Below are 15,414 nucleotides of genomic sequence, written 5' to 3'. Positions count from 1 at the left end.
TGATATCCACAGACCTCTCCACATCTCACCATGAAGCCGTTGTAGGCAATTAAGCACAGAGTGGTGAATTTCTAGCTTCCAGCAGTCTTGGAAAGGATCTTGCCAGCTGCACTACTCCCCTGCCCCCACCTGCAACTTCCCTGCCTTGCCCGGACCCCACCATTGATTCCACACCAGGCTCTGCATGTGCAGAATCTGACAGAGTGATGGCCTCCTCTGAGGAAACTCTGCTGCCCCTTAAAGCAGGTGACAACCTGGTGACAATTTCCTTCCGTCCTGATGGAGCTGAGAGAGCTGCTGCCCTGGAGAGAGCCTGGGGCCTTTACGCTTCTCCTCAGCAGATTCTGGGGCTGCTCTGATGCCCAGAGATTGTGCCTCAATTCAGGGGAGCCAGATAAAGGAAAATGCTCTTGGAAACTAGTGCTTGGTTCTTGGCAACCTCCTGGCAGGCAGAGTGTTTCGGTTCCTGCCCTAGAGCCCTACACCTTAATTCTGAGGATCCAATGATAATCATCTCCTCTTAGAAACAGACCTAGTCAAACTTGTCACGAGGAACACTTGTTACAGGGATGCAAACTTGGGTCACCGAGTCCAAGAAATGTAGCCAGGGTTCTGCCTTCAGACTACGCTTGCCTGACCGACATGTTGCCTTAAATTTCAGTGTGATGCAGCTAGTTTTTGGCCTGAACAGTCACAAGAAATCTTGAGGTCCCCTCATTTAGGGACCAAATTCTTACCAGAGTCTTATCTTTTATGTCATTTTTTTAAGACTATGGGCTATGGGATCATGCCCAGTCTGATCATTCATACCATCAAACCAGTCCTCCTGTAGCACCATTAGCCCCCATCAACCCTTAGTTAACTTCTTTCTTCAATGCAGGAGGCCAATGCCAGTTTAGCCTTTAACGTGGCTGCTAACCACTTACCAAGGCTGGTGAGCTCTTGCAAGATCAAGATGGCAGCAGAGTATTTACACAGCTGAGCCAGAGGGAGGGCCTCCGGGGGTTGGGGACTGTAGTTTAGTCCTCCTGAGTCAGAAGAGCAATGTGCATTGCAAAAGGAGCTTTCTGTACCCCGGGGGGTGTTTGTTTTAAAACTGGATTTGCAGGGTTTACTCTAGAGATTTGCATATTAGAAGCTGGGTGAGTCTAGCTGGGCAATCTGCCAGTGTTTCATCTGATAGCAAGGGTAGAGTTCAACACTGGCTCCAGCCTCATTGTTCTCTCTGTTCTGGGGGTAGAGCTAGGCAATCCTTTGGAGGTAACCTGTGTACATCCCAGCCTGGGGGATTTTAATTTGCAGGGAGGCAGGTGCTGTAGTGAGCAGGATGTAGGCCTGGAGTCACACGTGGGTTCAGCTTACAGATGACTTGCTTACTTGCAGTGTGGCTTTGGATGAATTAGTAGACCTCTCAGCACCTTAGTTTCCTAACCTTCAGAATGGAGGTGGCAGCAGCTACTCCTGAGGGTAGAAGACCTAGCATATATCCAGTCCCTCAAATATCCAATAACTGTGCTATTTCCCCAGTGGAGAATTCTGGAAGAAAGCTCACTTACCTAAAATGCATGTTGATTCCTCTCTTTCTAAAGGCAAAGAAGTCGCCTTCAGGTTTCCATTTCCAACCCGGCCACTTAAGAACATTGCGGCCTCAGGTGAGTTAGAGCCTCCCTGAACCTCAGTGGCCCCATCTGCGAAGGGGGATTATCAGACCCACCTCGCAAGGCTGTGAGGGTTCAGTGCAGCTCAGCACCTGGCACCAGGGGACACTGGCGCCCACTGGGAGGTCACAGCCCCTAAGGCCTGCCTGCATCTCAGCTCTGAAGGTATCATTTCCAGAGCCTCTCAAATAAGGCAGTTTAATCCTTGCCCTGAGCATATGGCTGAGACTCAGGCACACCAGTCCATCGGCTGATTTTCCTCATCCAGGGACTCCTCAGAGAGGAGTATATTCCTATTTGCCCAGGAGACTTCCCTTGGCCCTATATGTCAAAACCTCCCCTTCCCTCAAGCTCTCAGCTCCGAGGCCCTGGAAACTCTATTCCCCAGCCCTGCCTGACCCATGTTGGTTTCCTGATCCTCACGGCAGGTCAGGTGGAGAAGTATAGCCTGGACACCTGGTATTCCTGGCTGAGTTCCAGGCCCAAGGGGGATGTTACCGTTGTCTGGACACAAACAGACCCAAGCGCCTGCTTCCTCCTCCCTTCAGAGCATCTATCATGTGCCAGGAGCATGGAGATGAGAAAGACAGGGTTATGACATCAGGGAGTGCAAACCAGAGTGGAGATGACCCATCTCCCAGCTCGGAGGAGGGTAAGAAGGGTTCCAAAATCCAGACAGGGACATGCTTGGTGATGGTGCTTGTGACGACCATTAATGTCATCACATTTGAATCTCAGTTAACTCAAGAAGAGGGAGAAGCCAGTGCATTCATCTGGGGGGTGGGCTGTATTATTCTTACTCATGCAGAGGAGGGAATACAGCAACTGCAAGTTCCTTTGTGTGAAGGCCACCCAGGAGAGGAGAAAAGAAGTTCCAGAACAGGGAAAATTAAAGCTGCATCAGTGGCAGTGCTTTGGACTCATTAACCATCTGCCAGGCAATTCTTGGGAACCCAGCACCCTGTGAGGTGCACCCCAGATTCTCTGATGACTCTTTCACAGCCCTGTGAGGATGGCAGTGGTCTCCCCATTTTACAGATGAGGAAGCTGAGGCTCACAGAAGGGAAATGATGTATGTGACGTTAACCTAATGTAAAGTTGGATGATGGCCCACCTGAATTGTCCAACCATTCCAGCTTGTTCTAATTAATTAGCTGGAAAAAAACTAGAATTTCCAAGAGGAAAAAATACCCCAGATAGTATTTTGGTTTTTCTTTTTAAATCTCTAATCCATGGTGGCCTGATTCTTCTGGATACAATGAAAATGAATTACTAGAAATATGATCACACACTTGGATGTGTGGCTATGTTGAACTGCTCTATGTGTCTAATGCTTTCACTTACTGTGTTCCTTGGATCACAGATCAGTTCCTGTTAGTGAAAAATATCCCAGTTCTTAAAAAAATTACAAAAATATTGAAAGATACATAAAGGGGGCAAAAGCAGTCCCATGGCCCTCCAAAATTACCATTTCTTAAAAAACCAGTGACTGTGACATGTTTGTTTCTGACTAGGTCATCTGCTTGCCCAGATTTGGATTTGGAAAAAGTACTCCCAGCCAAATTGTAACCTTTCCTCTTGACCAGCTCCCCAGGAGCGCAAGTGCTTTTGCCTTTCAGTGCAGTAATTTCGTTGTTGAGAACCTCTGGCTTCTGGTTCTTACTCTGAGGTCAAACCATAATGAGTTTTCTGGAGGTTTCTCCATGAGTGGAGTTTCTTTTCTTCCTCAGGATGCCCAGGACCCATTCATTTTCAGATTGGCTAGAACAGTGCTACTTAAAGTGTGTTCCATTGGCAGGAACTAGTCTGTAATCCAAGGAGCACAGCAAGTAAGAGGAAGCATTAGACACTTGTAGGAGAAGGTGATGGCACCCCACTCCAGTACTCTTGCTGGGAAAATCCCACGGACAGAGGAGCCTGGTGGGCTGCAGTCCATAGCGTCATGAAGAGTTGGACACGACTGAGCGACTTCACTTTCACTTTTCACTTTCATGCATTGGAGAAGGAAATGGCAACCCACTCCAGTGTTCTTGCCTGGAGAATCCCAGGGAAGGGGGAGCCTGGTGGGCTGCTGTCTATGGGGTCGCACAGAGTCGGACACGACTGAAGCGACTTAGCAGCAGCAGCAGCAGCAGAGCAATTCAACATAGCCACACATCCAAGTGTGTGATCATATTTCTAGTAATTCATTTTCATTGTATCTGGAAATATCAAGCCACCATGGATTAGAGATTTAAAAAGAAAAACCAAAACCTAGTCATTCACTGCTGACCATTTGAGGAGCAGTGAGTTAGCATGAGTCCAGGTGGTCAGGTCTGCACTGTCTTGGAGCCAGGAAGACATAGTACCATCAGGAAATGGGAGATAACCTGAGACTCCAGGGCAGCATCCTCCTTCACTCTGGTCTTTGGGGCGGCCTCCTCTCATCCCTGAGACAAGTTCTCCATCACCTGGCCTCCTAGTGTCCTTCCAGGAAGTCCTGGCTACCTCTTGTTCTTGGTGTTCCTGGCATGGTTTCCATGATACAGTTGGGAAGGGCATATAGGAGCACCAGTGTTGCTTTCCTTGAGGGTGCCTTCATTTCATTATTCCTAGGAAAACCGCTGTCATAGGTGGGCATGTGGGTGCAACCGGGAGAAAGAAGTCTTTTATGACTAAGGGCCCACAGTGAAAGGAAGGACAGGGCTTGATCTTCATCCTGGATCCCTTGTGCTGATAGAAAACCGAGCAAGCCCACGACTGCACAGACATGTTTTGGAGGCACCCTCAGCCACCCCAGGGCTCTCTGCTTGCTTCTATAATTGCTCCTAAGTCAGGATTGCACAGAAGCTCAGCAGCACAAAGTGCTTATTAGCTAAGTAGTTAATAAGGTCTCATTAGGGACTTGTATTTAAAGCCCCAGAAAGCAGAGTCTTGCTCTCTGCTCGCTCAGGGGAGGCAGTGATTGTGCGCGGGCATCTGGCATCACACGGTGCCTTCCTGGGAGAACGCCTCAGAGCCAGTTCACACATGGGGTCAGGAGAGACAGTCACGCAAGGGGAGTATGGGCAGTGAGGTAAATCTGACCTCTTCTGTCTTTATTTTGCTGTAAACGCAGGAAGTACTTGGTATTCTCAGCTCCTATCCGAGGAGGCCTGTGTTGGAGGCCCCAGCAGGGGGTGGAACATCAGGCAAATAATGGCTTATTGTCCAGAGCCAGTGCACCTGAACCTCTTTTAGGAGCAGGAGCCAAGTTTCTTGGCATTTGTGAAATCCTGAAAATGGCAGCGTGTATGCTCAGAAGCAGAATCCTAATCTCTTCCAGACGGGGCCAGTTTTGAGAGTGGGGAGGGTAAGCAGTCTGGCAGCTGCTGCGGCTGAGAAGGAGCGAGCTTTGTGAAATCTGAGGGGGTCCTGTCTGTCTGGGATCAGACATCCGAGAAGGTCCCTGGCCACATCTTCCATAGTTCCCCAGAGAGCCCCACACATGGTCTGGCACGACTGATCCAAGTAGCTGCTGGTGCTGGGGCTTCCTTAATGAGAAGCGGGCAGGCATCCCCTGGGTCATGTCTTTCACCCCAGCCTGCTTGGCAGCCCTTCCCTCTTCATCCTCTTTTTGTATCTGTGCTTTTGTTGGTGCCCAGTGAGTTGGCCTCGGGTTCTGAGGGTGGGCCCTGCTTCCAGGAGGCAGGACCTGTGGGCACCTGCTGCTATTTGCTTTGTTGTCCCTGAACTTCCTGCTTTATCTTTGGGGCTTTCACCGTGAATTGTGTGGCCTTCCAAGAGCGGTATTGGGTTTAGATTGAGGGCCTTCCTTTGTCCCCACATAAGCCACTGTTCCTTGCCGTGAAGATGGCTATCCATCTGTGACTGAGGGCCAGCAGTCTACGTTGCTGCTATCTGTGGCCACATCTCCCAGAAGCTGGATTCAGAGGCTGGGGAGCGTCTCCCTCCAAGGCCTTAGGATCAGGAACCGTGTTTACAGATACAGTCTCATTTCGTGCGCGTTTGCTTCCCTGCAGAGGAGCTAGCAATATTCCTGGGCTGGCCTTTCAGAGCTGGTGGGGGAAGAATAAGCTGGGATTTGCCCGGGGGTGTATGTGTGATTTTACCACATCTGCGTGGATTGTCAGCTCTCACCCCTTCCCCAGCTCCATGACACACCAGTGGGGATCCAAGCATTCATGGGTAGGCACGGACCATCATGCCTTCAGGAGTACAGGCACCCACAATCCATCAGGCTGTGGTCTCCGGGGCCAACATGGAACTGACTTGCCCAGCACCAGCTCTGGAGCCCTGGGCACTGCCACCTGGAGCTCCCTGTCCTGCTCCCTGCCCCTGTCCAGTGGGGACCACCATCCATTCCCATTTTGGCCACTCTTTATTGGCAAGGTAGTCTGCATCCTGACCTGATAGAACTGAGGTCAGGCATAGCCACAGTTCCCTAGGGGACACAGGGGCTGCAAGGGAGGCTGGGGCTGCCAAATTCAGAGGGAGCGGGGATGGAGGAGTCGAGTTCATCTTGGCCCAGCCCTGCCAAGTGCCCGGCATTCACACACATGCTCTCTCATTCTTGCCACAGCTCCATGGTAGGCACCATTTATTCCCATTTCACTAAATGAGGACACTGAGCTCAGAAGTTGAGGGCTTTCTGTCCCATCTTAGAACCATTAGTGGTAGAGCTCGGTCCTAACCCTCCTGATCTGGGGAAATGGGGAACAGGTCTCCCCATGTAGCTGCTCCAGGCCCTCTAGAGAGGGGAGTCTGGGGAAGGTCAGCTTCAGTACAGCTGGCTTGTTTTCTTAGTGTGAAGGTTCCCCAGCTGGGGCTCAGGAGACCTTAGCAGAGTCCTGGATCTTGCACTGATTTCTAAGTGGCCTTGGATAGACCCTTCCTCTAGGATTCATTCTCCCTATCTGTGAACTGAGCAAGCTGAACTCCTGAAGACCGTGTACTCCCAGTGGATGTAGTTGTGAGTCGCCCTGCTGATCTCTCTTTTCTCCATCTGCAGAGTGCCTGCTGCCAACTGCAGGCTAGTGAGGCCTCTCCTGGGACGCTGGGTGCCGTTTGCATGTGGGTGTGGAGCTCTCCCACCTCCAGCTCGTTTATGTTTTCCTTCTTGGTGCTAATGGCCTCTCCCTTTGTCTCTGTCTCCTTTATCTCTGCTCTTGGGTAGCTGACAGTAGGGAAAGTATCCAGCGGAATAGGGGCTGCAGCTGAAGTTCTGGTCAATCTGTACTTGAATGATCACAGACCTAAAACTCAGGCCACCTCTCCAGACCTGGTAAGGATGCGCACCCTTCCGCCTTCACCCACAGACACTGGCTCTGGCCTCCCAGGGAGGGTGCCTGGGATGCGGAGAGGATGGCCTGGCCCCCTTCTCATGGGACAAGAATGGCTGAGAACAGGCTGGGTCAGAGCGGAGGTTAGTGGGGGGCGGGGCGGGCTATGTATGTTTCCTTGTAGACGAACCTCAGTCGGCCCCCTTGTGGGTCATTTCAGAAAGCAGAGCATCTTCCCTGCTAGCTGGGGCTCTGGAGAACTCAGGGAAAAGGTCAGGGGAGGCCATCTACAGAGATGGACAACCCTTACCAATGTTTAACATCCAGTATAGATTGGATTAAGAAGTAATGGGGAAAACATCCCTTTCCTCTGAATTCCCTCCTTCTCCAGATGACTGTGCTCACTGTCACCACCACAGTTTGAGTTCTTTTGGTGTCCTTTTGGCACATTCCCCTGGAATCACCCAGGGGTGCCCCTCCGGCCCTGGGCCTCACCCTCCCCTTTTGCATTGAAGAAGTTCATTGGCACCCTTATGCCCCTTTCCTGCAGTTCTCTTGAACAGTTTTGATGCCATGAGCCTTCCCTGCCTGACCTGTGTCACTGCAAGGGGACAAGGATGGATAAGACATTCTTTCAGTGACCTCGCTCTAGACCCAGGCAACACTTAACCTCTGACTCAGATTGCTGGAGATGGCATCCCTGGGCAGGCATGTTTGTGAGGGACACCTGCTCTGTCAGACAAGGAAATGTCACTCCCACTATGAAACCAGGGTGTCCAGCAGCCTGCCTGGGAGTACAGTCAATGCTGCCCTGGCAGGGATGGGGTCTGCGTACCTTCCCACCCTCGCTCTTGGCAGCAGTGCCCCCAATGACAAAAGCAGCACATAGCCCATGAGGCCCCACAAGGCAGGCTGGCATCTCTACATGCCCGGCCTTGCGTTTGGAGACGCGGTGTACACCCTAACACGCTGTTCTTCTCTTCCGATGCCCTGTGCCTGCCAGGAGTCTGTTCGGAAGACGTTTCCCCTGAACGTGGGTGGCAGCGACACCTGTTACTTCTGCAAGAAGCGCGTGTACGTCATGGAGCGGCTGAGCGCGGAGGGCCACTTCTTCCACCGGGAGTGTTTCCGCTGCAGCGTCTGCGCCACCACCTTGCGCCTGGCCGCCTACGCCTTCGATGTTGACGAAGGTAACCCCCAGGGGCCAGGGCAGCACTTGTCTCTGGCCTGGGCTCCTGACTCTGGAGGCTCTGGGACAGCCAGCACTTCCCAGGGAGTATTGGTGTCATCAGAAAAGCAGTTCAGGGGGCAGGGATCCCCTGCTAAGGGGAGAGGCAGCCTGTGGTGGGCAGGGGTCCTGAGGAAAGGGGAGCTGTCAGCATGGGGGCTGCACATGCGTAGGGAGCACCTACCAGGCGCCACGTGCTTTATGGACATTTTCTCCCTCAGTCTCACCACCTTCAGTTGCCCCTGTGTGGTCAAGAAAATCAAACCTGATAACTTATGTCACATGCTTGGCACCACACCTGACATGTGATAGGGGTTCAATTTGTTGTTATTCGGTTGCTAAGTCGACTCTTTGCGACCCCATGGACTGCAGCACGCCAGGTTTCCCTGTCCTTCACCATCTCCCAGAGCTTGCTCAAACTCATGTCCATTGAGTCAGTGACACCATCCAACCATCTCATCCTCTGTTGTCTCCTTCTCCTCCTGCCCTCCATCTTTCCCAGCATCAGGGTCTTTTCCAATGAAAAGGGGGGGTGGGGTTCAATACATGATGTCATATTCATATTATTATGAATGAAGCATGTATTATAGGAATGACCATAACTGTAACATGTCCTCTGCTGAGTGGCCTACCAGAGTCATCAATGAAGGAGTCGCTTTCATTGGAATGAGTGATTAATTTCGAACCTTCAGCACTTGATGTTTGCACTATCATATAATGACAAAGCTTGTGATTCCATACCCTAAAACTAACCGCCTGGGTTCACATCCAGAGTATGCCACTTCCAGCATATGGCATATGTATGCCACATACAAATAACCTCTTACCTGACCTCTGGGTCCCTCAGTTTCCTTATTTATAAAATGAGGATAACAGTACTTTGCTCATAAGGTGATCACTGATTTAACTCAGGGGAAGGATTTAAGATGGTGCCTGGTATATTGAGTCCTACTCAAGACTTCACTGTTGTATTATTATTCCCATCACTGTTGTCACTGTGGTAACAGTGGAGCAAAGAAGGGTTTTCTGGAAGGCATCCTGGGCAGTGGCCAGTGGCCCAGTGTGTGGCTCACTGGGTTTCTCTGCCACCATCTGTTCAGTGCTGTTGCCACCCCCAGGGGTCCCAGAAGCAAGAGGAACTACAAACAGAGCTGCTATTCCAGGCTGTCCATTTTGCTGCCTGGCAACTGGCCTTGGGAAGAGACTTGGCCTGAGGGTTTCTGAGGGTTTCTGCCCCATTCCCGGGAGCGTCCCCCCCGTCCCCCGCCACCGTTGCTGCGGCGGGTGGCCTCCTCTCCGCGCCTCTTCTTTAAGGCAGGTGACGGAAACCGTTTCCCATGTTTGCACCTTCCTGGGCTTGTTTCCCTTAGTGGTGTTTCTCTGACCTAGATGGTGGCAGGCACTTGGCTCAGGTTCTGCTGCGGCTCTGGTTTACAGGAGAAAAACCTCTGAATGTGTGTTTCTTTTTACAGGCAAGTTTTTCTGCAAGCCTCATTTCATTCACTGTAAGACCAACAGCCAGCAACGGAAGAGACGGGCGGAGTTGAAGCAACAAAAAGAGGTAGGTTTTATCTTGAAAGTGGTGGTGAAATGGCAAAGTTCCCTGGTAGGAGGAGGTTGTCAAGAGTTCCTGCAGGTGAGGCCAATGTTTCTAGCTTTGGGGGGCTTGAGACTCAGGTGAAGAGGGCTCTGCTCCCTGGCAGGAAGGTCCCTGTGTCTCAGTCCATTCAGCTGGCCTCTGGGATGTGAGCTGTTCCAGATGTCAGCTCCCAGAGCAATGACTGCTGCTTCTCATGAGAAGCCTAGAAGAGCTTTCCCATGTGCCAAGGATGGGGCTAAATGCTTAGCCATGCAAAAGCCACGTAGCCCCCAGGGCCTGGGCCAGTGGCCACAGGGCACCATGAGCAAGGATGCCTGGTATAGGGCCAACCCTCTGTGGTTTCCAAGTCCTTTCCTCAGGCTCTTGGATGTCAACAATGTGACTGGCCTGCTTATTTTCTAAATGGGTTGTGATAGCACCCTCCCTAACCCCACCTATGGTAGCTCTTAGCCAGCATTTTCTTTACAGCTTGATTAATCACCCATCTCCAGCAAGACCAATAACTTCAGCTTTTTTCTTATTTCACAAGTAATATGGGCTTCCCAGGTAGCTTAAGTGGTAAAGAATCCACCCGTCAATGCAGGAGACACAAGTTCAATCCCTGGGTTGGAAAGATCCCTTGGAGGAGGAAATGGTAACCCACTCCTGTATTCTTGCCTGGAATATCCCATAGACAGAGGAGCCAGGCAGGCTACAGTCCATGGGTTTGCAAAGAGTTGTATACAGCTGAGCAACTGAGCACACACAGGCATACACACACACAGTAGAAAAATGGCTAAGTAAATGAAAGTCTATAAAGAAGGAAAGTGAAATAACCCATCATCACTCTATCCTGAGAAAATCATAATTAACATTTTGGAACATTTCTTTGGAGACTTTTTCCTGTATGAATACAGTTGACCCTTGAACAGTGTGGGAGTTAGAGCCTTTGACTCTCTGCAGGTTCAAAAATTCATGTATAATTTATAGCCAATCTTTCATACTGATGGTTCCTCCATATCAATAGATTCAACCATCCATGGATTAGGTAGAGGTGTAGTATTCATTACTGAAAAATCTGCATTCAAGTGGACCCATGTGGTTCAAACCCACATTGTTCAAGGGTCAGCTGTATGTTTTCACCCAGGTGGAATCCTACCTTGCAGTTTCATAGCCTTCTTTTTTCACTATAACAGTATATTAAGAACAGTTTCCCATTAAGAATTCTTTTGGAGCCTAATCTTTGATACCTGTAAAAGATGACTGATAATTTGTTTGCATCCTATATTGTTGGACATTACTATTTTTGCCTTATAAACATTTTACAGGGAATGTCTTTGTACCTGTATCTTTATCCATATTTCACATTGTTACTTAGGGTCAATCATGAGAGTGAGATTGCTGAGTCAAAGGGCATGTATATTTTGAAGGCTCCAGAGGAAACTGATCCCTGTGATCAGTTCCCACCTGCCCCCCCCCCCGGAAAGTTACACCCATGTTCAGCCCCCTTCAGCAGTGCACAGGGGGTGCTGAGATTTTAGGGAGGGGTCCTGGTTGCAAATTGTAGGGTCTGCCAAGTCCTCTCTTTGTGTGTCTTCCTCTGCTTCACTGGAGGAGCCCTCTCTGAGCATCATGGACTGAATGCCCTCACCTTGATCTCTTCTCAGGAGGAGGGGATGTGGAAAGAGCAAGAAGCCCCTCGGCGAGACCCTCCCGCGGAAAGTTCTTGCGCCGCTGCTGCCATCGCCACGCCGGAAGGCAGCCCCCCAGGTATCCCCAATTCCTTCTTTAGGAAGGCGCTAAGCTGGCCCCTCAGGCTGCCATGGGGCCTGCTTCACCTTCCCCGGAGGCTGCTTAACTGGATTCAGGGACTCCTGCGCGCCACCAGCCTGCATATCAGGGACAATGCTTACAACTACTGCTACACCTACGAGCTCCTGAGCCTCGGGCTGCCCCTGCTCTGGGTGTTCTCCGAGGTCCTGGCTTCCATGTACCGGGAGTCGGAGGAGTCCCTCCAGGGCATCCGCGACTGGCTGCTCAGATGCGTCCCGGCCAAGCTGCACTGAAGCCCAGCCCCACAGTACCGTAACATTTCCCGCGTAGATGGCGGCGTGTTCGGCCAGCTCAGGCGCTGGCCAGGGAGCCCCACGCCCTTGAACCAGTTAGCTCAAAGCCAAAGAATTTCCCGTCGGCCACCCGCACCTAGCCTGGTCGCGGTGAACATCTGCTTCAGGCCACCATGACATGAAGGATGATTTTTTAATAGCTTTGTACTTTTATACCAAAGCGAGCCATACTTCTAGGTTTACATTTCAATTTTCAACGTTTAATAAGCCAAGAGAAAGCTTTTTTTTTTTTTTTTTTTCTATGAGTGTCAGTTTTTTTAAACACGGGTTTGAGGTTTATAACTGGTATTACAAAAACCCCTTCCATGTTGTGGTCTTGAAATAGCCGCTCCCTGTAACGTGAATAATTTGGGCTTTTAAGTAAACCAGAGCGAGCGTTCGATCTCCTGACAGTGCCTTCTGATTTTGTGCCTGGATTCCACTTGTCAACATGGGACAATTGTTTGCAACATGAAAGCATAGTAATTTAGAAGGAAAAAAACAGAACAGAAAGGATGAAAGAGAATTAAATCTACAGAAGGATATGGCAACCTGTAGTGACCTGTTACTTGTCCTCCCAGGGAGAAGGACTGTTTTGCTCCCTTGTTCTGATGTAAGATAGTAGCTGCAAGATTCCCCTGACCCCAGCACCAAATTGCAGCCAAATTATGTAGAACCACAGGGTTTCAAGTGAGTTGCTACAGACATGTTTTCCTTTCCCACTAATGAGCATGGCAGCCAAAGCCCATTGGCCCCTGGCCACTCAGAACTCCATCAAACTGATACAGTCCTGAAGAGGAGTCGTGTCAGCTGGTGGCCTTTCAAGCCCTCCTTTTGAGGTCCCCAATCCAGGTTGCAGTCTGAGCCAAGGCCATTCAGGGTCCACAACAGTCGGGCTGAGGGAGGAAACTGCCCTCTCATGCCATGTCCTTTGGGACGGAGGGTATTTGTTAGCACCTGACAGTATTATTTCTGGAAAGCGTGACCTCCCCTGTGAGCATGGCTTGCAGGCATTCTGGCTTCTTAGCCAATCGGCTGCCATGCATATTTGGTCAAACGGTCAGAAACCATTGATTATTGAATTGTCCCAGCTGAGGAATGCATCTGATCCAGGGGGAAGCTCCCGTGTCTTGACTAGCAGAGGAGGCTGGGACTGGATGCTGTTATTGACTTTTGCATAAGAAATGTACCTTATTAAGGGCAAAACGGGCCTTGGGCCCACCTACATTCTTCATTCTGGGCATCTGGAGGCCTCAGTCTTCCCAGCTCCACTCTGCCGGGACATGCACAGCTGCTGGGTCTGGCTGAACAGTGGAGATGGCTGATAGAGAAAGACCTTCCCCAGAGTTCAGTGTATCTAGAGTTGCTGGGCCCTGCCTGTTACACTAGAAAGATCCTCTAGATTAAGAAAGGATGGAGTCTGGTGGGTTAGGAGCCAGAACTCTTAAGGGCTTTGAGATGCCAAGTTCTCCAGGGTGGGAAGAAGCAGGGAGGCATTTCTATAATATAAACACTTCCCTAAGTCCTTGGGTAAATCAGGGGCATAAGTGTGGCCAAGTCCGTGGGAACTGGTGCCTCTGTCTTTGTTGGAACTGTTCTCATCCTATGACTTGCATTGTGTTTTTCCAAATTTTTGCTGATATTTTAGTGTTCTCTGGGGGAGGAGCCCTTGATTCATTTCATGTTTGATTCTGAAAGTCATGATGTAAACACATCACAGCTGTGTCATTGTTATTCCCGTCAGCTCAGGGCAGGATGAGATGCTTTGTGGGATGCTCCATGAAGCTAGAGTTAGGATCTCTGAGAATGTCACTTATGGCCATAAGGAGACTGGTTTGAATTACTCTGGTGAGACAGGGCGTGCCTGTCAGAAGCCTGAGATGTTTGTATGTTCTGAGACGTTGAACCTTCCTGGTGGGGCAGTACCAAAACACAAAAGTAAGTCCTGGGAGCGGGATGTTTCTAAACCTCCATAACGTATTTAAGAACAGATGTGGGACACTAGAGTAAAATCGGGGCAGACAGGATGTGGGGGGCAGTGGAGATGGGATTATTTCCAATTGTACGGATCCACCCTTGCAGATAAGTCACTGCTCACTTCCAGAAAGGTTCATCTGTCTTAAGCAAGCCATAACTTGTTTGGGGGAGTTGCTCTTTTTTTTTAATGGTTGCCTCGTTTTCAACTCTGTACCTTTTCGTATTGTCCATCAGTTTCCTTGTTCCCCCAACTAAATTCTCTCTTCTGTCTCTCTCTCTCTCCAAACCTTACACTGTGGCCATCAGTTCATTTCAGCCTTCCAGTGCTGCACCCACTTCTTGGCTGACACACTTCTGCTCTGAGGTGACTGGTTTTCTTGCCAATTTTCAGAGAGTGGTACTAACCCCTGACCTGCTTTCTGCGCCCCGTCTCCCCCACTCCCCCCGCCGTGGCCTTGGTTGTGCTAACTGCGAGCGTCTTGCCTACTAATGGACTCATTCATTCGGTGGCATGGTTGGTGAACAATGTGGGGTGGTGTTCAGCTCGAAAGCATTTCTGATTCCATCCCTCTGAGCCGGCTGCCCAGTCCACTCCAGGTGCATGGCCTACCTCCTCTCTATACTCCAAGGCCTGCATGCATGCTTTTCTGGTTGCACTTACAAAGCCACTTACCTTCCTGGGAGGGTTAACCTGGAATGTGAGACTGTGCCATAGAGAGGGCCCTTCACCTTTGAAAAGAACTCTTTCATCTCTCAGCCTCTGAAAAAGCATATGCATACAAGCATCTTCTTCAGTTGCTTTCTAATATAAAGGTCATCAATGTTATCAATCCACACCATAGGTGACTCTTTTTGGAAGGATTTTTTTTTTTTTTTAATTTCTCCCAGGCTTCATCACAAGCTTGGCCCAGACTCTCTATTTTAAATACACAATCACAATTTTTCTAGTGAATCTTTCCTCCCCTGCAGCCTATACTTTCCCTCCCAGGGTTTTGCTTTGACTCTTCTGGTCTCTCTAGGCTCATAAAGCCCCAGAGGATACAGAAGCTTCAGCTAGAGCAGTCGTCGTCACAGGCCAAGGGTGCCTTGGAGAGCAGCCCCCTTTCAGTGCCCCCACAGCTCTGCTCAGAACACATCCCCCTGCTGACTCTGCCTGGAGCAGCAGGACACTCACAGTGCTTTTAAAGAGAAACCCCACACCTAGTCCCGTGGGGCTGTTGAAGGCAGGCCTCGCAGTCCCGGGATGCAGGTGGTGGGGTCCTGCATGCGGCCCAGAGCCATGCCGACCTCTCTGCACAGCCCTGCATGCTGCATTTTGTTCCCTCGTTGGTGCAGCTCCCAGCCAGGACGAAGTCACCGTTCTTGTCTTATCTTCTCTTGCAGAGTCTCTCCCCTTTATAGAATGTCAACCAAAGAGTGCCCTCCTCCCCCGAGCCTCCTCCTTAGCTAGCCTCCCCCACCTTGTCACCATGCATGTTTGTGACCTTTGGTAGTCATTACAGTGCCACGTGGAACCCTGTTTATTGCACACAGCGAACAATGTTTAGCTTTATTTATGGTATTTGATGCTGTACATGGAAATAAATATGGTTCTTTATAAAGCTCA

General features: G+C 50.2%; 1 protein-coding gene across 12 annotated transcripts in view; it reads left to right on the top strand.

Moving 5' to 3' along the window:
- Positions 1-15,414, top strand: part of MICAL2 (microtubule associated monooxygenase, calponin and LIM domain containing 2) — a 154,981-nt gene extending 139,567 nt beyond the window's left edge. For 3 of the 12 annotated variants that reach the window (XM_040258359.1, XM_040258354.1, XM_040258352.1), the window contains 5 exons: positions 1,590-1,652; positions 6,814-6,921; positions 7,923-8,109; positions 9,620-9,708; positions 11,394-15,414. In XM_040258359.1, the coding sequence (XP_040114293.1) occupies positions 1,590-1,652; positions 6,814-6,921; positions 7,923-8,109; positions 9,620-9,708; positions 11,394-11,792 (846 nt within the window). In that variant the 3' untranslated portion in view covers positions 11,793-15,414. The remainder of the gene's footprint in view (positions 1-1,589; positions 1,653-6,813; positions 6,922-7,922; positions 8,110-9,619; positions 9,709-11,393) is intronic. The other 9 variants (XM_040258364.1, XM_040258358.1, XM_040258363.1 and 6 more) reach the window with 6 other exon arrangements.

Source organism: Oryx dammah, unplaced genomic scaffold (assembly GCF_014754425.2).
Source record: "Oryx dammah isolate SB20612 unplaced genomic scaffold, SCBI_Odam_1.1 HiC_scaffold_17, whole genome shotgun sequence".
NCBI lineage: Eukaryota > Metazoa > Chordata > Mammalia > Artiodactyla > Bovidae > Oryx > Oryx dammah.
This window is presented reverse-complemented; position numbering and strand designations above follow the sequence as displayed.